This window comes from Hyperolius riggenbachi, chromosome 8 (assembly GCF_040937935.1).
Source record: "Hyperolius riggenbachi isolate aHypRig1 chromosome 8, aHypRig1.pri, whole genome shotgun sequence".
NCBI classification, from domain to species: domain Eukaryota; kingdom Metazoa; phylum Chordata; class Amphibia; order Anura; family Hyperoliidae; genus Hyperolius; species Hyperolius riggenbachi.
Genome location: NC_090653.1, coordinates 79,741,160 through 79,765,999, shown reverse-complemented (window position 1 = coordinate 79,765,999; position 24,840 = coordinate 79,741,160). Strand labels below are relative to the sequence as shown.

The window sequence follows — 24,840 nt, the reverse complement described above, 5'->3', positions numbered from 1 at the left end:
CAAATCGGGCCAGTGTATGGCCAGCTTAAGGAAAAGGAAAGATTTTACAATGCGCAAACACTGGTTAAATACTTTATAAATAAATATTGTAAAAACAAAAAATGCAATTTTATTTGTTATTTTGACTACAGTTCCTATTTAAGGTTAGGGTTAGGCACCGGATAGGCGGTTAGGATAAGGCTACACAGCGGTGGGTGGGGCAAGTAGCCAATATATCAGTTTTGTTTAGCAGCCTGAATATTTGGACGGAGGATACAGCAGATATACGGCTTACTCTGCTCCTGCACAAGTCCCAGCGGGGTTTATTACTATTCCCCCTCCAGGTCCACGTGGATGGTGGGGAATAATGTAATTTCAGCTTCCTGCTATTGCTGGTGGCCAAATTACAGTGTTTTTAAAGAGGAGCTGTTAGGTATAAGGTCTCAGAGAAAATAAACACATATATCAGTAGCTAAAGATTGGCTGTACTTACATTACATATGCATTTCGCTGTCCACGTTTGTACTTCACAGAATTTGGATATAGTATATGCAGAGATTGATGCTCCTGACAGCTCATGGCAGGTTCCATGTTTGTCTGTCTCCTATGAAGCCAAATGTGTCGTCATGTCCTGCCTGCTTCCTGATCACAGAAAAGCTCGTACTGAATAACCCTAGTGTGCAGTGAATAATAATTAGCCATGTGGCTAGGAACAATAGCGGACTCCTGCAGTGTACTCTGCCCGGAGATTTTTCAGTGCTGTGCGCTGGACTGAGCTTGTAGCTGCTGAAACTTGATCCTGTAACTTCTCCTTAGCAGCCGAGGGGAGAGCCCCAGAATGCTTTGCAGTATAGTATGCGGCTTGCGTCCTCTTGGGTCTAACAGCTTTGCTGATAAGCACACATCAAATGTAAGAGATTTTTATCTTCACTATTGCCTTTTTGGCTTACGTCTAAACTGTTTAACACAGGAGAATAGAGGTTTAAATTAGCTTCTGCAGCCTGACAGTTACTCTTTAAAGTAACTTAAGCTCTGTCTTCTGACGGCGCCGAAGTTGCTCACTGAGCGCTTCTATAGCTGTAATTCCTGTTACGGCCTATGGTGGCGTCGGCTGCGCCCAAATCTTCTGCACTCTTAACAGCACTCGCAGCCTGTGTCCTCCTGAATACACATTCCCACCTAAAATGGGAGTTTGGTCTCAACAGCAGGCACCCAGATACACGGCATGTTTGACAAAGAAAAATAATTAAGAACTCCAGTTTAGTAAAATACTTTAATATAATACATTATTAATCAATACCAACCTTAAATATGATCCAAATACACCAAAGTATTTTACAACAAACACTGAACATTTACAAGGCCTTAAAAAAACAAAGCTGACAATTATATATATATATATATATATATATATATATATATATATATATATATATATATATATATATATATATAAAAAAAAAAACACTTGAAAACACTGTGAAGTCTGCCAAGCAGCGGAACCTCTGCCACTAGCATCAAGCACCATAGATGCCCAAGAGGATACAGCTACTGTAATAACACACAATATAATGAACAGGAGGCAATCCTGGGCTTTGCACTGGGGATGGTCAATGTGAGGCCAATCATTCTGAGTTGATGCAGAATTATGCACATTTTCTGCCTATTTTTTCGGCTTGAAAATAGTCCAATCAAATCACACCGTGGCTCGATTTGATTGGTCCAGTTTCAGGGCTCTTGCACACTACATGCAATTCCGATTTTTTATAAGATCCAATTTTTGATTCCAATTAAAAAACAAAGCAGCATGCAGTACTTTTTTTTTATTTAATCGGAATCAAAAATTGGATCGTATAAAAATAAAATCGGAATCGCATGTAGTGTTAAAGAGGCCTCAAGCTGCATAAAAAAAAACATGCATAATTCTTGAATCTCCTTGACCATCCCCACCAAACGCAGCAAAATATTCATCTAATAACCTTATCTACGTTTTCTCCTGAGTTTTTTCCCACAGGAGATAACTTTACATTTTATTTAAAAAGAAAATAACTTCGGTACCCAACAACTGAAAAAGTTGTGAAACCAGAAGTATCAAACTGATCTTGAGTCATTTCATGCTTGGTGGGAGCATTCAGGGTATTTTATTGATAAGGTTTGAAAATATCTCCTCGGAGTAGTTAATAGGCTATGGACAATGGGGTTGTTTAGTCCAGTCAGATGGTATTGTCACTAGATCATTCCTTTATGAGATGCAGTAAACATAATGGTAGTAAGGTAGACTCTTTTTTTACATCTGTGTGTCTTTTGCCAAGGCAGTGCAGTTAGGTAGTAAGGTTATAGGACAAGGGTACCTTATTAGCCATAGGCTATGAATAGAGTGCTCTATCTGCATATAGTCATTCCTCATATTTATAAAAGCTGAAAAAACAAAAAAAAAAACACTGGAGGCAGAGTTCCTTTTTAAAGGTCGCCATACATCAGGCAACTTGGCAGTTGATCGACCATCCAATTTGATTATGATCAAATGAAAATCGGTGCATGCCCGATCGAGGCACGGGGGCCTCACCCCGGGGGAGGCGGCATTACTAAGTAGATTCCCGAAAGATTTAATGCTAACATTGATCGGGAATCTGCCTGCGGTTTATGGCGCCCAACAAATTTCTCTCCAATTAGATTCGATCAGAGAGAGATCTGTCTCTTGGTCGATCTGCCCATCATCATCTGATGCATGGGCACCTTTACTTCCAACTTAAAAATACTGAATCACCCCCCCCACCCCATTGTCTCTAGTCCAGTCAAATAAACCTTCATAGCAAACACCATCTATCTGCTTCAATGGCAAAGAAAGATTTACAGAAGTGGATGAAGAAGGGAGATTAGCCCTGTTAAGGGGCCCATATACTGGTCGATTTCAGCCATCAATCGATCGATTCTATAAAATTGATCGATTGATTGGAAATGGGTTCTATCAAAATCAGCCGATCGATTTGCGGGCGATTTGATCTGTCTGACTGGATGAAAAATCTAGGTCTTCCAGCAGATCGATAGCCCATAGAGTTGCATTGGATCTAATGGTCCAATAATGCAATTAGATCGATTTTCAATAGATTTCATTCTGAAATTTATTGGAAATCTGTTCTTAAGCAGGCCATACACTGGCTCGATTCACGGCCGTTTCGACAGCAGATCCGATCCTAGGATCGGATCTGCTGCCAATCGCTTGCGCTAAACGCACCCGCCGATCCGATTCCCTCCCGAAATCGGATCGGACCGTCGATCGCGCCGTGCGGGAAATTACCCTCGATCGCCCGGCGGTAGGAGCGCGTCGCTTGCGGCGTACGATTCGGGCCCGATCCGAGCATGTATACATTACCTGAAGCTGGCTCCGGGGTCCTCTTCTCCTCGCTGCACCGCATTTCCGCATGTCCCAGTGTACGCTTATACTTCCTGTGTCACTCCGGTGACCAGGAAGTTGAAATAGAGGGCGCTCTATTTGAACTTCCTGGTCACGGAGTAACACAGGAAGCGCCGGGATGGAGCAAGAACAGCGGTGCGGTGCAGTGCGGAGAAGATGCCCGGGAGCCAGCCTCAGGTAATGTATACGGGGGGGGACAGGCGGCAGGAGCAGCTGAACAGATTGTGATCGGTTTCAGGCTGAAATCGATTCACAATCTGTTTGCAGTAAAGGCAGCCATACGATCCCTATCTGATCAGATTCGATCAGATAGGGATCTGTCAGCTGGTCGATCTAATGGCACATCGACCAGTGTATGGCCACCTTTAGTGTGTGGCACACATCAGATAGATTCCTGTCAGATTCGACTTGATAGGCATCTGACAAATCTATCTGATGGTCAAATCTGCTGCAAATCTGTAAGTGTATGGCCACCTTTAGGGTAAATATTACAAAATCTGCTAAACCTTTTCTTATCTATCCTCTATCTGCATTGTTACTGGCGGGGACAGTCTGTGTTTGCACAGGTAATTGCTACCTTGGACTCATATACACACACTTAATGCACTGAACAGAAACTTCCTATTTACCGGGGCTTACCGATGACGTGACAGACTCTTTCCATCAGCTCCTATGAAGGTCATATCACAAGTCAGCACCACGCAGATGCATGCGGCAGGACAACTTCCCCATTACATACACAGTATCCCTCATTAGGATTATTATGTATTTATGGACAGTGAGCAGCATGGGGGAAGTCAGCAGGGGTACTTTAAAGGGACTCTAATGCTAGGTACACATGATACCTTTTTACATTTGATAGATGCGTTTGATAATTTCCGTTTTACCGCTCTATTTCTCATAGAAGTGAATGGAAATTGATAAGAAAAAAATATAAGAGAATCAAGCAGGAAATCGAGCAGAAAAACAAATCGAAAATCGATCGAACAGAAAATCGACCGAAAAAACATATTGTGTGTACCAAGCATTACATGAGCAAAATGTGCCCAGTTTAAGTTACCTAGGCCTTCTTCTAGCCCCCTGTTCTGTTTATCAGCTGGGCCCCTTCAAAACCTGTCCAACTCAGCCAGTCGCCAGCTACTGCGCATGAGTCACCCCGACCTTGCTACTCCTTGATTGTGTCCATGCTCTCATGTCCAGGAGTGTTCAGCACATTTGCCATTTATATGAACGGCGCAAACACAGAACGCACCCAGCCATGGGAGCATTCTGTGCTGGCGCACAGAAGGCATGAAGCCGGGGGGGGGGGGGGGGGGTTACAGCTGCTTCAAGGATCAAAACAGAATGATGGCAAGGGCCGAGAATGACCACAGGGGGCTAGAAGAAGCCCCGGGTACGCTAAATTGGCATATTTTAATAACTTTAGTGTCCCTCAGATTAGCTCACAATGTAATCCCTACCATAGTCATAGCCTACTCTCTATCATAGACTAAGAGTACTTTTGGGGGACGGAAGCAATTAAATAAGAAGCATGTTTTTGGAATGTGGGAGGAAACTGGAGAATATGCATGCAAAAGCAGGAAACCTATGCAAACTCCATGCAGAGAGTGTCCTGGCCCAGATATGAACCTAGAGCCCTAGTTCTGCATGGAAGGAAATGCAGCCAGACCTTGCTTTGGCTAAAGCTCTGGTGTACTGGATCTCTAAGGGACGCTGGTGGACACCCATACACATAGTAGATTTTCACCCAAAAATGGTGTGGAACAGCCATCTTGGCCGAGTGTAATTTCACATGTGTACCTAGCTTGAGGGACACCTGACCCGAGGCAAAGATACCTGAGCTAGCTGAATCTACACACCTCTGCATTGTCCATTACTCCCCTCATTCTCCTAGTCCCTATAATCATTCCTTCAAAAATCTGACCTTTGGCTAAGATAGGAAGAGGCAGGCATGTTGCAATGTTCCCTCCTATCACCCTCCCATTGCAACAAGCCTGCCTCTTCCTTTCTGAAAAGCCTGAGTCAAATTTTTCAAGGTATGACCACAGGGATGCACAGAGGTATGTGGATCCAGCATGAACAAACCTCTGTCTTTAAAGAGGAACTTCTACCAGTATCCTGCAGCTGTCCAGTGCCCTCAAAGTCACTCATGGATCCTCCTGTCCTCCACCACCAGCTACTTTTGTTTCGCCAACAGACCTGGCCACACGTAGGGCCACACGTAGCCTTCTTCGTGTTCCCATCTTCAACAGCGTCCTGCGCAGGAAGGTCATAAAGAAGGAGACGTGTGGCCAGGCCTGTGCAGCCGCATTGAGACTGTTGGGCGAAAACTACGCCTGCTGGCGGCAGGGGGACAGGAAGATCCGTGAGTGACGGCGAGGACCCGGGACAGCTGCAGGGGGCTGGTAGAAGCCCTAGGTGAGTAAACCTGATTTTTTTATTCCAGGCTTAAGGCTCCCTTTAATTAGGTAGATTTGCCTCAGGTCAGGTGTACTTTACGCCAGAGCTAAAAATCTGTAATGCTAGTCTATTGCATTATTTATCAGACCTCATTTAAAACACTTAAAACATACACACTTAGCACATTAGCAAATATTCCAGAGTGTGACATCGACCACAATGAAGACACTTGGCCCAGCGGGGAAAGGCTGGTGCCTCTACTTGTTTTATTGCCATTTAGGTCTCGGTTGGGGAGAACCTCTTGCTTTTGGTCTTCGGGCCTAGACTATATTCATACACACAGCATTGGTATCAATAATTCAAGAAGAGAACATTTCCATTATTAGTAATTACTAGTATTATTATTAATAATTACTCCAGAGCTGATGTGATATTTTGATACTGTACTAGGGCCGGTTCTTCCATGAAGCAGCGAGAATCACATGCTTCAGGATGGCAGCAATTAGAGGGCGACAAGAGCCGGCTCCCTTCCCCAAATGTCCCCCTCCTCGCACTCCCTACCTTGAAAATAAAGTGTGCTGCTTCATTTCCCCAACCCCCTCCTGGACGGCAGAGACACAATATAGCATAGATGCCGAGTTGCCTCACTTATCCGTTCTTAGCTCTTTAGCAATGGGATCTCCAATTGTCCATCCAGTGGCCATGGTTGCAGTGGCCCTTTATAGGACCTGTTGGTACGTACTGCCAGGTCACATGAGGTGTCCCTGTAGTTAGAGAGGAAGCGGGACGCATGGCTGGTGGCACCACATATATGCTATTATTGCATCTCTGCTGTGGAGGGGGGCGGGGCGGGCTCTAGACTTTTAGTTATAAGTACCTCTAGTGAAGACCACTTTTTTGGGGTGGGGTTAGGGCTGAGATTAGGACATGTAACTAAAATGTATCTATTGAGAAGGTTTTCCCTCATTTCATATACCTGTATTACCCTCTTTCAGACATTCCCTTACTCCCTATGGCAGCGATCTGTGAACTTGGCTCTCCAGCTGTGAAGGAACTACAAGTCCCACAATGCATTTACCTTTATGAATCATGACTGTGGCTGTCAGACTCCTGCAATGCATTATGGGACTTCTAGTTCCTTAACAGCTGGAGAGCCAAGTTTGCAGATCACTGCCTTATGGTGTAGCAAGGGACAGTAAGCACCAGTATATCACAACGCTTAACTGACACATAGTGCGGGTGAAGGAATACGGACCAGTTTTCATCTATTTACACGTATCTGTTTGAGCACAATGCTAGCCCCAATACTTTGCTATGTATACACAACACTTGCACACATTTTCAGTGTAATGACATCCTGCCCCGTGGAAATCTAGACAGCATTAAAAAGCAGAAAAAGAAAATGTTCATCCTTCTCTACCATATTTAAAACTCTAAAATGTTTTGCCTTCAGTTTGCCTGAAACAGATTCCGATCAAATAAAAAAAAAAAAAAGTTTTCCCCCAACTTCCATAATACTGTCAGTTTACAATATTCACTGCGGAACGGTCTGTACCTCAAAAGGAAAAAAAAAAAATAACACCATGGACTCTCCTTGATGTGGCCTAACGATGGTGTCACCAGGAAAGCAATACAACACTCACAATTTACTACAATGTAATTCCCAGTCCTTCGAATACTTAATAAGCATTTGCCACTGTGTATGGTGTGGCTCAGATTAAAAAGAGACATTGGCAGTTGGACATCCATATAAGTATAAAAAGCTCTTTATCAAACCAGTATATAAAAATGGGAAAAATAAAAAAACACTCGTTTTTTGGTGGTTTTATAATAGCATGAGTGCATATGTCTTTGGATGCAGCTGGTGGCTTTAGTGACCATTTATAGATGGAGACACAAACCTGGCAGCCAACTTAACAAAACAATTGTCTCCACACACCTTCACAGTAGGTAGCATCTGCAAGTGACAGTTCTGCGGTGCCCAACCTAAAACCTAGTCTGTACTTTGGTTTGGTGTGTGCCCTGAAGTCCATTGTTGTTCCTTGTAGCATCATTGCACTCAAAATTAGGGTTCCTCATTTTACCATTTTCTCTTTTACCCCGATAGACCAAGCAAGAGTACATTGCCCGTAACTCCTCCATGAGGTCCCTCTTTACTCCGTCACTAACAAAGATGTTAATAAAAGGGTCTAAGGCACTGCTGAGGCTGGTGAGGGCAAACGAGATCCGATAGGCTGGACGGACACGCTGCTCAATTTCACAGCTGCAGTGGTTGAGGTCACTCACAAACGAGCGGATGAAGAGAACCACGTGATAAGGGAGGAAACAGATGATAAAGATGATGGTCATTGAAAGGAGAAGACCAGTGATTCTCTTCTTAGCCTCTTTATCCAAGGTGGACGTATGCTGTATGACTCGAATGATTGAGCAGTAAGAGAAGACAAGGAGAATCAATGGAATGAGAAACACCACAAAGATACGGAAATAGTTTAGGTGAGCCATCCACTGCTCCATTGGGTATCTCTCGTAGCAAAGCTCAATATTTTGGCTGGAGATAAACAAGTCATCCCTACTCAAGAAATAACTGTGCGAGCCAAGAATGATCAACCAAACCACCACGCAAGTCACCAAAGCATTCTTCATGCTGCGCAGAGTTCGTGAGCGTATTGGAAAAACGGTGGCAATGAAGCGGTCTGTGGCTATACAGCTCAGGAAAACAATTGTAGTATAGAGATTGGCATTGAAAAAGAAGCCCACAATTTTACAGGTTAGCATTCCAAACAGCCAATCCTCTTTAGCCGTATAGGCTATCCAGACAGGAAGAGTGCAGATGTACATGAGGTCCGATGCACAAAGATTGGCCAGGTAGACCCCTAAGATGTTCTTCTTTTTGATCAACTGCACAATAACCGCGATTGCCGTCAGGTTACCCAGCAGTCCCACCACGAAGACGCTGCCGTAGATGATAGGAAAAAGAATGGCTTCATATTTGTCTGGGAAGGGGCATGACACAGTCTCGTTACACATTAGGTATGCAGCAGGCTCAGTTGCTCTCCAAATCCTGGCAAATGACAGCAAACAAAATCAGAACTGTCTCTTTCAAACACCATCTTCTGCATGCATTTGGAATTTTTATACACAACACAAGCACACCACAAAACGAAACACAAGATCCAACACAGTGCCACACGTAAACCCCTGTGACGTATCCACGGAAACACCGTGAGGCTGTGCATGACAATACGTCTAGCACATTATGGAAGAGAAGATCAAAATGGTCTCTGCATGGGTTGAAATTCCAAGTGTAATAATTAAAGATTTTTTTGTTATAAAAGTCTGGGTACTAATCTAAACTCTAAGGGCTCGTTCACACTAGGGGCATTTTTGGCCTTTTTTAAAGACCAGGCGATTTTTAGTGCACAAAAATGCAAAATGCTTCGATTTTAGGAATGAGGCCTAATTCAGTGGCCTAATGTAAGCTGTGTAAGCACAACTATCTATAATAAGTTCTACAAGTAGTATGGTACAAGTGCTCTAAAATACATTCGGGACACATGACGATAGCTTGCATCCTGGGGCGTAACTATAAAACATGGGCCCCAATGTTCACACCCTTTCCCTTGTCCACCCCTGGTGACCCTCACAGTCTGAAGGCCCATCTCACAAGGGTCATAAGACAAGTGTGGCCATCATAATCTTCAGGCCCATAACAAGAGTAGCCCCAAAAACACCTGATCTGAAGGATGGACTCCTTTATCGGAGGGAGTGAAATAGTAGTTGGGACCCCCTTACAGCTCGGGGCCTCCAGCAGTCACGGGGTCTAGTTACACCTCTGCTTGTGTCTGGGCTCCAGAGGTGGGTAGAGATCATTCATACACAGAGCACAGAGTAAACCTGACTCACCATGCTGAAACAATAGCACAGGGATATTTAAGGCCTTGTTTCCATTATAAATCTCCAGCGCAATCGCTGAGCGACTTTGTAAGCGCTATTCTAAGCGCTTTTGTGTAGAAATGTTTTCTGTTCACTTCCTGACATCAGGAATGTATTTATTAATTAAAGAGAACCTGAGGTGGGTTTTAAGAATGTTTTTAGGACACAGAGGCTGGTTCTGCATACTATCACCAGCCTCTGTGTCTGTACTGTGCACCCCCGAGCCCCCTTGTTGCTAGCAGGCTGTTTGCCTTTGTGCTGCCTGTCACCGCCGCTCCCCCACCTCTTCTATATTACCGCTCTCCACCAGCGTCCGTTCCCTCCAATCAGCTTACGGAGGCGGGGATGGAAGTGGCCCAGGCGGGGAGCCGCGATATAGAGGAGGCGGGGGAGCGGCGGTGACAGACAGCACAAAGGTAAAGAGCCTGCTAGCGACAAGGTGCCTGGGGGGACACAGTACAGACACAGAGGCTGGTGATAGTATGCAGAACCAGCCTCGGTGTCCTAATAGCATTCTTAAAAACCCCCTCAGGTTCTCTTTAAGGCGCTCAGCAAATAGTTTCTCAATGCGCTTTTTCAAGCGCTTAGCGATTTTGCTATACTTTCTATTGAATCGTAAACGCTCCGGAAATGGTGCTGGAGCCGCGTTTGCAATTGGATAGAAAGCTCCTCGCTTATGTGAGAACACTCACATAAGCTAACATTGCACAAGCGCTTTTAAGGCGATTTTTAAAATCGCCAGCGCTTAAAAATTAGCGAAATCACTTATAATGTGAAAAAGCCCTTAGTCTGCTATCTGGCGACACATGGCTACTTAAATCTGGTTGAGACAGGTGAAAATGGCCCAGAAAATTGGGCGCACCATGCAGTGCCATATTCTGTAATGTGAATTACATCTATAGCAGCGTTCAGACAATAATTTGGGCATTGTCAAAAGATGGAGCCCAAATCACTATAAAACTGCGTAATTCAGCTGTCAGCAATAGCTGGAAGCCAAATTGCATGTAACCCCTGAGCCCGGTTTGGCTTGGAGGGGGAATAGTAATTAACGCCGCCGGAACTTTTGCAGGAGCGGGGTAAACAGTTTTTCGACTTTGCCCTGCGCTCAAGTTTTCCAGCGCCTTAATTGCATGCATGCATTCTGGTATCTGAGGAACCCAGCTGCTTAAAGAGAACCTGTAATGCTGGGGATACACGGTACGTTTCTGTACCGTATATCGACCAGCTGATCCGGCCAGCTGATAATATTCAGCTGGCCCAATCATGCCGCTCGACCCGCGCCCGCCGGCGGACAATGGCAGGGAATCGAGCGGTGATAAGGGAGCGCCGGCGGGGACGAGCGGCAATCGATCCATGCGCACGCGCAGACGAGCGGGGATGCGCCGGCATCAAGCCACTGGCTCGATCCGGCGCAGAAAACGAGCCGTGTATGCGCAGCATAACAAAAAAAAAAAAAAAAGTTCCCGTGGGGGGTACTGACCTCGGGAGGGGGCAGGCCTCAGGGTCCCAATGAGGCTTCCCCCTCCCCTGTAGCTGCAGGCAATCCAGCGCTGGCTCTACCGAAGTGTCCGGCAACCCTCCTTCCACAAGCCTGACAAGCGCTGATTTATTTACCTTTCCTGACTCCAGCGGGGGCGCTGTTGCGGCTCTCCGCACGGAGATAGGCGGAAATAGCCGATCTCTATCGGGTCCGCTCTACTGCAGGAGACTTGCGCCTGCGCAGTAGAGCAGGCCGACAGTGATCGGCTCGGCTATTTCCGCCTATCTCCGAGCGGAGAGCCGATACTGCACCTGCGCTGGAGCCAGGGAGGTAAATATTTACATCCCCGCTGTTCGGGGAGCTTTATCGCCGCCACCGTGGGACCGAGGAGGATGGGGGAAGTCTCAATGGGATCCGGAGGCTTCCCCCACCCGAGGTGAGTACCCCCCAGGGGAGGTTTGTTTGTTACAGGTTTTCTTTAAAGTGGAACTTCTATAAACAATTATTTGCTAGACAGTTACTAAAAGGGTTACTAGACCGTGATCAGAAGACAATAGGGGATGCTGTGCTGTATGGGACTGAATACAGTCTGACTGAATCTGAGGAAAAGTGAAACACAAATTGCAGTTGGTAAGGATGATCAAACCGAAGCATTAAATTTGGGCGCATGTTAGCGGCAGAAGTTTTGGCGCTTCACAGACACCAAAACAAATATCGCTAAAACTAGGAAATGTGGGCATCTAGTTTTACAGATATTAACGTGGGTGCCTAAAGAGTTCTCAATAATTAATGGGGGATAGTGAAGTTTAGGTGTCCATGGGGAGGGTTTTATGGTTAGGCATGGGATTGGGGGATAAGGTTAGGCTGTGGCAGAGGGAAAGTTCTGGGGTAGAATAGGGTTAGATTTATGTCGTAGTAAAATATCGGTATAATTTAATGATATTTTACTATCTTTCAAAAAGTAGAATATCAATTAATGTGCCGATATTCAACTAGCTGAAAGTTCGGGCGAATTAGTGAAAAGTAAGGATATCGGCTTTACTGGGTGGCCAAATTTCCTCAAACCTCTTTTTATGCACAAGAGCAAACATAGCAGAAAGAAGATGAATGTATTCTTTCTGCAGGATTCAGTGTGACTGTAAGCAGAAAAGAGAAACTTTACCATACTGTAAAGCTGGCCATACAGTATGGCCATACAGTATATACGGTACATTTTTGTAAGGGTAGAAGAACAATGCACTTGGCCAAGATACAGTAGAGGGTAAAGAGGCGCCCAACGTATATAAAACACTTTAAAATCAATAAAAAGAAAAAAAAGGTTGAGGTGGCTTACCTCACAGACGACAAACTCACTTTAAGTAAGGAAGTTTAATTGGATATTAAGCATATGCTTAATATCCAATTAAACTTCCTTACTTAAAGTGAGTTTGTCGTCTGTGAGGTAAGCCACCTCAACCTTTTTTTTCTTTTTATTGATTTTAAAGTGTTTTATATACGTTGGGCGCCTCTTTACCCTCTACTGTACCCTACTCCCCCCACCCTTTTGGGAGGGGAGCCTTGCGCACCTATCCCAGGGGCGCAGGTTTTTTGCTAAGAGAGCGACCGAGTCCAGGAATGTTGGTAGACCTGAGTGGAGTCAGGTTTAAAACACTCCACCTGCCTGAAGTGGTCGGTTGCACCCGTTGCAACCCACCTTTGTGAGTACCCTTCTATAAAGTACTTTTTTATACTCAATACTTGTAACATACTGCACCATTTGGGCTCCCGCTTGTCTTTGTTTTTTTCTCTGGAGTACTATACTTGGCCAAGATGATCCAGAATCTCCACTCTCTCTGTATTGCATCAAGTAGGCTGCGTGATTGCTACATTCTTAGCAGAGACAGACTTGACTGAACCCTCTAGTGTGTGTGTAATAAGAATAACCAAGAAAAGTCATATGTGCCATGAAGGAAGTTGTCTATTCTATGCTCCCTACAAATCCAGATCCCTGGGTCATAACAAGAGCCTAGATAAAGCACATCATAGCCAAGAGCATAGAGGACTGTGTAGATAAATGGAGGAGTGAAATAAAACATTCACAAAAGCTAACCGTATACCAGTACCTATAGATAAAATATAAAAATGGCCCCATACCTAGAATATCTCCAAAACTATCAAGAGGCAAATCCTGAGTGTCTACAGACTGAGTGCTCACAACCTCAAAATAGAGTCTGGGAGACACAGACATACAAACCCAGGGAGGAGAGACTATGCCAATACTGCGAGCAGAAGACCCTCGAGGATGAGAATCACTTCCTCCTGCACTGCCCCAAATATAACCAGGGAAACCTTCTTTAACGTGAACCTCCAGACTAAAAATCTACTCAGCAGCACTGAAAAGGCTTGGTGTTTCTTTAAAGCAGTAGGATCAGCCATACTATGCCAGGGAAAAAAACACATATATATAAGTAGATAAATACTTGATCTACTTACATAACACATGTATTATACTGTCCACGTTTTGATTTCAGTGAATGTTATATAGTAAATGACAAGAATTCTGTTAGTGGTGGGGGCCATGTCTTTTGCCCACATTTAAGGCTAACTTGTGATGTCATTTCTGCCCTTTACTGTTTTCTTGTCTCCTCCAATCGCTGAGTCGCCTCAGCCTTGCTTGTAAACACAAGTGAATAGGGGATTAGGTTTCAGATAAGCAGCTGGCAGGGAAATAAAGGAAAGAGGAGGAATACATTATAGATAAAAGGAACCCCCAGCATGCAATTCTTTGGCAACGACTACTAAAGGGCCGGTGCTCCTTAAGTATGTGATCACTCCAAATCATAACAGCAGAAAAAGTTTTGAAAGTTTTGAATGCAGGCTTAGCATCTTTATCACTTAATACACTCAGACCAGTTGCTGTTGAAATTTGATTTTTATGGTGACGATACCGCTTTAACAGTTTCACATCATCAGAACTTTGTTTTTCTTATCCAAGCCTCTTTAACTGCACAGAAGAAAACGGCCTGGGCATTTTTCCCCCGATGCTCTGCAAAGCATGATGGGATTTCTGATGGTGTTCTACTTCTGCTGTTTTGGTGCAATTTAAAAAAAATACAATGAAAAAATTTGGATTTGAAGCCTAGCACATGCAGCTAGGAGGGGTGATCAGGACACAGGGCAGTTGGAACTGTGTCTCATGCTCCCTGTCATCTCCTTTCAACCAAAAAGATGGCTGCCCCCATGAAATCACAAACATTTGCCTGTTCTTTTAAAACAGGGTAGTTAAGAGATTACATTACCTATCTATCTTCATGTAACTTAATGACAGTATGTTTAGGCTGAAGTTCCCCTTTAAGCAATTGATGGATTTATTTCCAGACTCTCACACAGAGGATGAGAGAAAACTGTGCATTTTACTAGAAGACAGTAGAATTGCTGTGACAATTGCTGCATCGAATGTCACAGCATGCCACAGACATTTTTAGGTTTACAGTTCATTTATGCTCCTCTATGAACTTCTTGCCCATTGTACCCCTACCCCACCCCCTTCATTGTCCCCCATTTCCCCTTACTTTGGCAATGCCTTGGTCATACCAATAACGTTATCTCTGATTTGATAATGGCTCCTGGCTGATTTGAAACTTCAGAGCCCTGTCTGTGCAGACAATACTGTCACCCAGAATATCAGTTCTGGCAAGGGAAACCTATCTTGTGTACTTAATACTAAAAGGAGGATGGTTTCTAGATAAGAAGTTTCACATTTCCACATAGGTAATCCCTTCTTGTTTTCCACAGAGATTCCAACACCTGTGATAAAGCTTCCCTGCAATTTCCCAAGCAAACAGTAAAAGAGGCCCATTGTCATAATAACACAGGCAGCCTCTCTCCTCTGGCCACTTCTACAAAGGCTTTATTGCAGTGGTTGGGGGACAGAAGTAGCTAAGTACACAAATGACTCTGCTTCAACAGGCCTTCTGGATTTTCCACCCTCAACATAAGCCCTGTGAAGTACCTCATTTCCGCAGCCATTATCGGTTGCCATGTCCAGAGCCAGCACACAAATCTCAGTGCTAGTAGTATCGCTGGGAGAAGCAGGGTGGGGAGATCTCATTTGAGGGAACATGTACCTCACACACAATCACTGGCTGCATGGTGTATTCCTGGAACCAGCAGCAATCTGTGGACACTCACATCAGGGAAAGGAACCTGGGACAATGCAGCTATTCACTAGTGAGGTTACCAAGACAAAAGCCACTAAATGCCTAATGCCTCAGGGAATTAATTAGTGACTTCTACTGTGTATTACTGTATCCCTTGTCATTGGGTGATCATTGGCTGACCCTCCTCTGGCGGGACATGAGAGGCCCACCTAAGGCAGTAATACAAACTAACCAGCTTGTGGTGTCCAACATCCTCAGATGCCTTCCAGGTGTATTTTCACACACTGCAGCTTAAACTTTCACTGCTTGAAATGTACTAAGACAACAATTATTTATTTAAGTATTTATATAGCGGTGACATATTATGCAGCGCTGTACAGAGTATATTGTCTTGTCACTTGCTGTCCCCTCAGAGGGGCTCAGAATCTAGTCATATGTCTATGTATGTATCGTGTATTGTATGTATCGTAGTCTAGGGACAATTTAGGGGAAGCCAATTAACTTATCTGTATGTGTTTGGTATGTGTGAGGAAACTGGAGTGCCTGGAGGAAACCCACATATACACGGGAGAACATACAAATACAAACTCCTTGCAGATGTGGCTGGGATTCGAACCGGGAATCCAGCACTGCAAGGCGAGAGCGCTAACCACTACGCCACCGTGCTGCCCATAAATTACATCGGAGATGCCCCACATTTTTTCACTTTGTGAGCTACTAGTGAAAATGATCTACCAGTGATTACCACAAGCCACAACTGCAGTCCACCAGTGATTACCACAAGCAACAACTGCAGCGTATGCACAGCAGCAGTCCATCAGTGATTACCACAAGCCACAACTGCAGCACATGCACAGCGGCATTCCATCAGTGATTACCACAAGCCACATCTGCAGCACATGCACAGCCGCATTCCATCAGTGATTACCACAAGCCACAACTGCAGCACATGCACAGCGGTAGTCCATCAGTGATTACCACAAGCCACAACTACAGCACATGCACAGCGGCATTCCATCAGTGATTACCACAAGCCACAACTGCAGCACATGCACAGCCGCATTCCATCAGTGATTACCACAAGCCACAACTGCAGCACATGCACAGCGGCATTCCATCAGTGATTACCACAAGCCACAACTGCAGCACATGCACAGCGGCATTCCATCAGTGATTACCACAAGCCACAACTGCAGCACATGCACAGCGGCATTCCATCAGTGATTACCACAAGCCACAACTGCAGCACATGCACAGCGGCATTCCATCAGTGATTACCACAAGCCACAACTGCAGCACATGCACAGCGGTAGTCCATCAGTGATTACCACAAGCCACAACTGCAGCACATGCACAGTGTCAGTCCATCAGTGATTACCACAAGCCACATCTGCAGCACATGCACAGCGGTAGTCCATCAGTGATTACCACCAGCCACAACTGCAGCACATGCACAGTGTCAGTCCATCAGTGATTACCACAAGCCACAACTGCAGCACATGCACAGTGTCAGTCCATCAGTGATTACCACAAACCACAACTGTAGCACATGCACACCGGTAGTCCGTCAGTGATTACCACAACTGCAGCACATGCACAGTGTCAGTCCATCAGTGATTACCACAAGCCACAACTGCAGCACATGCACAGTGTCAGTCCATCAGTGATTACCACAAGCCACAACTGCAGCACATGCACAGCGGTAGTCCATCAGTGATTACCACAAGCCACAACTGCAGCACATGCACAGTGTCAGTCCATCAGTGATTACCACAAGCCACATCTGCAGCACATGCACAGCGGTAGTCCATCAGTGATTACCACCAGCCACAACTGCAGCACATGCACAGTGGCAGTCCATCAGTGATTACCACAAGCCACAACTGCAGCACATGCACAGTGTCAGTCCATCAGTGATTACCACAAACCACAACTGTAGCACATGCACACCGGTAGTCCGTCAGTGATTACCACAACTGCAGCACATGCACAGTGTCAGTCCATCAGTGATTACCACAAGCCACAACTGCAGCACATGCACAGTGTCAGTCCATCAGTGATTACCACAAGCCACAACTGTAGCACATGAAGTTATTACCACAAGTTGCCATTCAATAAGATGCATTTCGTAGAGTCCTCCACAGTAAAACCTTGTTCACAAGCTAAACTTATAGGTGCCCATACATCTTTTGACTTGGTGGCTGATCGGCCAATCCGGTTAAATAGCTATCGAAATGGAAGAAAATTGGTGATGCCAAGCGCATGCTCGATCGACGATGCAACCAATTTCAGGCCTTAATTGGTTGCATTTATCAATCAGACATGCTGCAAAATGTTGGGCCGTGTAATGGCGAACGATATTCAGATGAGCGATTAATGCGACAAAAACCCCTGTGCTGTTGCCCCAATGTATAACTGTGTCCCTCGTATGTGCATTTATACATTACCTGTCCTGTGTCGCCCACCACGTGGTGTCAGAATTCTAGCGGTTTTATTTATGCAGGAAAAGCGGTCATATGTGTATGTATATATAAATATTAATAATCAATACAGTCCTTCTAAAGAAAGAAATAATTATTGTTAAAACCTATATAATATAATTTAATACTGGATTCTGTCAGTGATAGTTAGAGAAAGTAAAACTTTTATAAGATTGTTTTAACTTGTAAGCTAGAAGATTGTTGACATACTTGTTACAAGGCCGTTACAGACAGCAAGAAATAATGCCATGTTTTGACTATGATTGTCCTTTGAAATGTCAATAATAAGTTCCAAGGTTTTTGTATTGTCCCATATTTTGGACAAATGATGCCACCTGACGGTTTAATAGTTTTATAAAATTAATATTATTTGTTATGAAATGCTGACCTCTGCCGGTGGACATAATTATATTTATTTTATAAGAAAGACAAATAGACCATGATTTTATAAAGATTTAATATGCAATTATTTCTTATATGATTAATTGTTTTAAGAAGAATTATATAATAAGCTTTATATTTAAATTAAGATGGCTGGTGACGTCCATTTTTAATTAACTGCGTCAAATATGACCTTTTAATCAAATGTCAAAATGTCAGATGACGTTAATTCCCACAAGGTAATTAAGGAATTTATAAACAATAATATTGTGATTTAGGTATTCAAAACATAGATAGCGTTTGACGCACGGAAGCTTTAGCCAATCAGAGCCTGGGATTCAGGGAAAGTCCAGATTAGGCAGCCATATTGCCTCCAACCCCTATAAAAGTAAGAAAAGAAAGCTCATGGTTTGCAGAAGCCCAACAATCTCCTGAGAAGACACACGAGGCAGAAGCTACCTTCCCACAAGTGGTTCTAGATGCTGAAGAGATGACAGAGAAGGGGTAATATGCTTAATATTCTGGTGATTTACTCTATTAATTTTCAGCATTAAGTTTTGCTAAGATGTTAGCAAGAAGTTTTTTTAGAAGCTATTTTTTATGCTATTTCTTTAAGAAGATTACTACAAGTTTTACACAGCTACTAGATACACAGCTATTGATACAGATGAGACTACTTTTGATCTTATTCTACATAACACAACTGTTCTATTCTTTTTTGAATGTACTTAGAAGATGGATGATCGCTTGGCTTTAAATATATACTGTTAGAAGGAAACACTACTTGGAACTGTTCATATTTTGTATATATGCTGTATGATAAGCAAATACAATTTTTTATATAAAATCATATACTGAGTGCTCTGATTCATTTCAAGGTACACCATCAATCTATTATTACTGTTATAGAGGGTTCAGACCCCACTATGCCGGATTTATATGATAGCAACGCTTTAAGGGCTGGACCTTTACTGAGTTAGCAATCATGAAAAAGGCAAGAATCGCTCAGGTTTTTGACAGTGGTGTCCATCTGTCTTCGGAATCAGACACTCATCCATTAGCGGTTTACGTGCCGCCGGACTTAGCCGATTCACAAGAGATTTAATGCTGAAATCAATCAGGAATCAGCCTGTAGTGTATGGACAGCCCACAGATCTCTCTCTAATCAGATTCGATCAAAGACAGATTTGTCTCTTGGTCGAATCTGCCTACCATTGCTAGGTGTATAGGTACCTTTCGTCATATTGGGCAACAATTGTGCAAAATGCAGCTAAACAATTACCAGCGACCATCATTGGGCATTTTGCCCAATTCATCCAGTGGATAAACTCACTTGACTGTTTGTATGATGTTTGCTGTGCCTGTAAGAAACCCACAGATGTGCCATTGTAGACAGATTTACCTGAAAATGGTAATTTACCTGTCCCAGATTCCCTACAAGCATTTACGGTCACTGACAGTATTTACCAGCATTAAAGTGGACCCGAATTAAAAATACAAGATTTCAGAAATAAAATCTATTTTCTAAATTCTAATAAATAGCAGCCTTTTTTTCAGCTGCATGGTGACAAATATAAAATATTTTACATTTATTGGAGGAACCCCTCCCTTCCTTTCATATTGCCGGGACAGAATCCGGCAAACTGGTGGAGTAGATGGTGTCCAGCAAAGGAGGAATTGCTAATGGCTGCCCCCAGTATAACCCTAGTTATGAAAAGAGAAGGGTGAAAAGCATGCACTGAAATGCTCATAGGCTTGAAGGAGTGTTTATTTATCTTTGTATGTATCAGAGTGGTGCAACTAAATATTTTAAATTAAAAAAAAAAAAAGTTTGGTTTGGGTCCGCTTTAAGCTAGCCGTAGACTGGTCCATGTGGCCAAAAGGTATATCCCGTTTAGATCACAATCTGTTCAGAGAGGGATCTATTCCTTCCACACACTGCCCATACAGAGATTTACAATAGATTTCAGCATTAAATCTATTTAAAAAGATTTCTAACAGCAGCATTGCACAGCTCACTGCAGTCCAATGCCATAGAGCAGGGGTTCCCAACCACCGGGCCGCGGCCCACTGCCGGTCCGTGGGCAGTTGCCAGCTGGGCCGCGGCGGGTCTGGCCTCTCGCCCCCCGCGGCCGCCGCTCCTGTCACCTTATGAGCTGGCGGCCGCTTCCTGTCACAGATTCCCCGTAGCCGCTCTGAGGAATGCAGCATCTCCTATTGCAGCAGCTCTTCCTGCGCAGCTGCTGTAAGGAGGGAAGAAAGCGGGGCAGCGGCTTCCTGTAGCGGCGATCGCCGTTACCATGGAAACCGGCGCTGTCTCGCTTCCTTCCCTCCTTACAGCAGCTGCGCAGGAAGTGCTGCTGCAATAGGAGATGCTGCATTCCTCAGAGCGGCTACGGGGAATCTGTGACAGGAAGAGGCCGCCAGCTCATAACAGGTAACAGAAGCGGCGGCCGCGGGGGGAGGGGGGCTACACTGGGGCACTATACTAGCTATCCTGGGGCACTATACTAGCTGCACATGGGGCACTATGCTAGCTATACTGGGGCACACTGGGCACTATACTAGCTATACTGGGCACTATACTAGCTGCACATGGGGCACTATACTAGCTATACTGGGGCACACTGGGCACTATACTGGTGCACACTAGGCACTATACTAGCTATCCTGGGCCCACTGGGCACTATACTAGCTATCCTGGGGCACTATACTAGCTATCCTGGGGCACACTGGGCACTATACTAGCTATCCTGGGGCACTATACTAGCTTTCCTGGGGCACACTGGGCACTATACTAGCTATACTGGGGCACACTGGGCACTATACTAGCTATACTGGGGCACACTGGGCACTATACTAGCTATACTGGGGCACACTGGGCACTATACTAGCTATACTGGGCACTATATTAGCTATACTGGGCACTATACTAGCTGCACATGGGGCACTATACTTGCTATACTGGGGCACACTGGGCACTGTACTAGCTATACTGGGGCACACTGGGCACTACACTGGGGCACACTAGGCACTATACTAGCTATCCTGGGGCACACTGGGCACTATACTAGCTATCCTGGGGCACTATACTAGCTATACTGGGGCACACTGGGCACTATACTAGCTATCCTGGTGCACACTAGGCACTATACTAGCTATCCTGGGGCACACTGGGCACTATACTAGCTATCCTGGGGCACTATACTAGCTATCCTGGGGCACATGGGGCACTATACTAGCTATACTGGGGCACACTGGGCACTGTACTAGCTATACTGGGGCACACTGGGCACTATACTAGCTATCCTGGGCACTATACTAGCTATACTGGGGCACACTGGGCACTATACTAGCTATCCTGGGGCACTATACTAGCTATCCTGGGGCACATGGGGCACCATACTAGCTATCCTGGGGCACATAGGGCACTATACTAGATATACTGGGGCACACTGGGCACTATACTAGATATACTGGGGCACACTGGGCACTATACTAGCTATCCTGGGGCACTATACTAGATATACTGGGGCACACTGGGCACTATACTAGCTATCCTGGGGCACTATACTAGCTATCCTGGTGCACACTAGGCACTATACTAGCTATCCTGGGGCACACTGGGCACTATACTAGCTATCCTGGGGCACTATACTAGCTATCCTGGGGCACACTGGGCACTATACTAGCTATCCTGGGGCACATGGGGCACTACACTAGCTATACTGGGGCCCACTGGGCAGTGTACTAGCTATCCTGGGGCACACTGGGCACTATACTAGCTATCCTGGGGCACTATACTAGCTATCCTGGGGCACATGGGCCACTATACTAGATATACTGGGGCACACTGGGCACTATACTAGCTATCCTGGGGCACTATACTAGATATACTGGGGCACACTGGGCACTATACTAGCTATCCTGGGGCACACTGGGCACTATACTAGCTATCCTGGGGCACATGGGGCACTATATTAGCTATCCTGGGGCACATGGGGCACTATATTAGCTATCCTGGGGCACATGGGGCACTATACTAGATATACTGGGGCACACTGGGCACTATACTAGCTATCCTGGGGCACACTGGGCACTATACTAGCTATCCTGGGGCACTATATTAGCTATCCTGGGGCACATTAGGCACTATATTAGCTATCTTGGTGCACATGGGGCACTATACTAGCTATCCTGGGGCACACTGGGCACTATACTAGCTATACTGGGCACTATACTAACCGCACTGGGGTACCTAGACTCCCTATACTGGGGCAACTGTGATTGCTGTGCCACCGCGAATACCCCCCCCCCCCGGGCCGAAAAAGGTTGGGGACCCCTGCCATAGAGTGTCAATCTGCTGCCGCTGCTCCCAACCCACCGATGATCGATCATTAACTTACATCCTGTACGACTGACACATTTGATCAATTTCATCCAAAAGTCGATTGGTCGATTGAGACGGCATGTTGGGGGGGGGGGGGGGGGGGGAGTGATATCTAGCAGATTTGATTGAATCGGCTGGATAGCAACAAAAAACAGACCAGTGTATGGGCAGCTTTAGATTGTTATTGTCTGATCTGACCAAAGTTTTGGGAGGACCATTAACCATTGGTGGACCCGTGGTGACTGGCTCCTTAAGAACCAGAGACTTCCCCCCCCCCCCCCCCCCCGAGACAGAGCTGTGGCTCACAGCATCTGGAGCCAACTAAAGCGGTGGTCCGAGCTCTGCTGGTGGACAGAGCTCTGCTGTCATTATGATGTCAGAGCGGTACAAACAGTGAGAGCGACGGCTCCATGCGGCGGGATTAGTCCTGTAGTGGCTGGGCTGTGTAATGGTTAAAGGCTCGTCCTGTTCAGTAAGCCAGCACCTATTCAGTAAGGAGACCTTGGGCAAGACTCCCTAACATTGCTACTGCCTACTGAGCACGCGCCTCAGTGGCTGCAGCTCTGGTGCTTTAAGTCCACCAGAAGAAAAGCACAATGTAAATGTTATTTGTCTTATCTTGTGTCTTGTCTTGGCAATAATAACAGGACACTAACAGGGCGTAGATTTAAGCTTCTACTGTCCACAAGAGGTTAACCTATCTGTATGTTTTTGAGATGTTGGAGGAAACCAGAGAACCGCGGAGGAAACCCATACAAACACAGGAAGAACATACAACCCCCATGCAAATAGCGTCATGGCCCAGATTTAAACAGGGGTACTGGGCGCTGCAAGGTAACCGAGCTATCCACAATGCCACTGTGCCGAATTTGAAATGCTGCCTCCGCTAGCTTTGTACCAGTGTATCCAATATAAGATTATATTGCCATATTGCCATCATTCCCCAGATCCTCCTGTGCACGATCCATTATTATTGCTGCCTTTCTACAAATAATTTAAACTAAATCAGGGAATAAGATTATAGTTTGATTCCCAGTGTTTACGGAATCCAACCACTGATCTATTTAAAAACAAAAACTGCATCGTCTGTAGCTTGTTACATTCAGCAATACTGTGTTTGCACTTGTTGCTGGACCACGTGCGGCCGGCGGGAGCGGTGGGTGTAATGTCCGCTCCGATGGTCCGCTGTGGTCTGGCTGTATGGGGCTATATGGGGGAGTGCCTCCACCTGCCCAGGATTACCGCTTATTGCAGGGCTGTGGAGTCGGTACAAAAAAATCTTCCAACTCCGACTCCTCAGTTCATGAAATCACGACTCAGACTCTAACTCTGACTCCGGGTACCCAAAATGGCCCCGACTCCTCGACTCGGACTCCTTAGTCTAATGCTTAACAGGGCTGTGGATTTTGGACAAAAATCATCCGTCCCCGACTCCTCAGTTTATAAAATCAACGACTCCGACCCCCAACTCTGACTTCGGGTGACCAAAACTGCCCCGACGCCTTGACTCCAACTCCAAAGCCCTGGCTTATTGCACCAGATCCCGCAAATTCGTTACAGACTGACAAGTGTAAACAGCTCCTCCTACTGTATATATAAAATAGGAACCATTCACTGTCCTTTTAGCTAGGAGCAGAGAATGGCCAAAAAATGTCTGTTCTCTGCTGAAGTGGGAACACAGCTTCACTGGTCCTTTGTTAAAAACATAACAAAACAGAGCTACTCAGTAACTTATCTGGAAACTATTTTTACTCTGGGCTATACTGTGTCATTGTGTGCAGAGGCTTGGGGGGGTTGTCACATTGTGCAAAGAAGAAGGCAGCAGCTGCATGCTGCAATGTGTGTGGTGAGGAGACAGTCACAAGGACCAGCACTCAACATACCAGAACAAAAGATCTAAGGTCCTGCAATAATGAATGTTTAGCCAGGCAGAAACCTCATTCTCACCTCAACAGGGATTTGGCAAGAAGAGGCCAAATTCCTCAACAAGTGACCCCTTTTAACTAAACAAGTGCTGACTGTGTGTAATGTCACATGAAAGCATAGATGGAGTGTAACCTATAGCAACGAGTGCTATTGTACTGTTATTGTATAGCTTGTATGGTAAAATACAGATAGAATGGAAAGAACAATGGTCACTGTGGTCAACAGTGGAATGGAACTTCTAGCAAAGCAATCATACAGCTGTTACAGAGGAGATGGTAAAGCTGGCCCATACATCACTGGATGTATGTCCAGATGGA

General features: G+C 45.1%; 1 protein-coding gene across 4 annotated transcripts in view; it reads right to left on the bottom strand.

The window, feature by feature from the left end:
* Positions 1 to 24,840, bottom strand: part of LOC137528952 (G-protein coupled receptor 4-like) — a 119,230-nt gene that overhangs the window by 13,523 nt on the left and 80,867 nt on the right. The window contains exon 2 of one of the 4 annotated variants that reach the window (XM_068250767.1): positions 7,639 to 8,855. The exons of the other annotated variants lie outside the window; for them this stretch is intronic. Coding sequence (XP_068106868.1) covers positions 7,781 to 8,821 — 1,041 coding nt within the window. The 5' untranslated portion in view covers positions 8,822 to 8,855 and the 3' untranslated portion in view covers positions 7,639 to 7,780. Of the gene's footprint in view, positions 1 to 7,638; positions 8,856 to 24,840 lie in introns of those variants that run through there. 4 annotated transcript variants of the gene reach the window in all.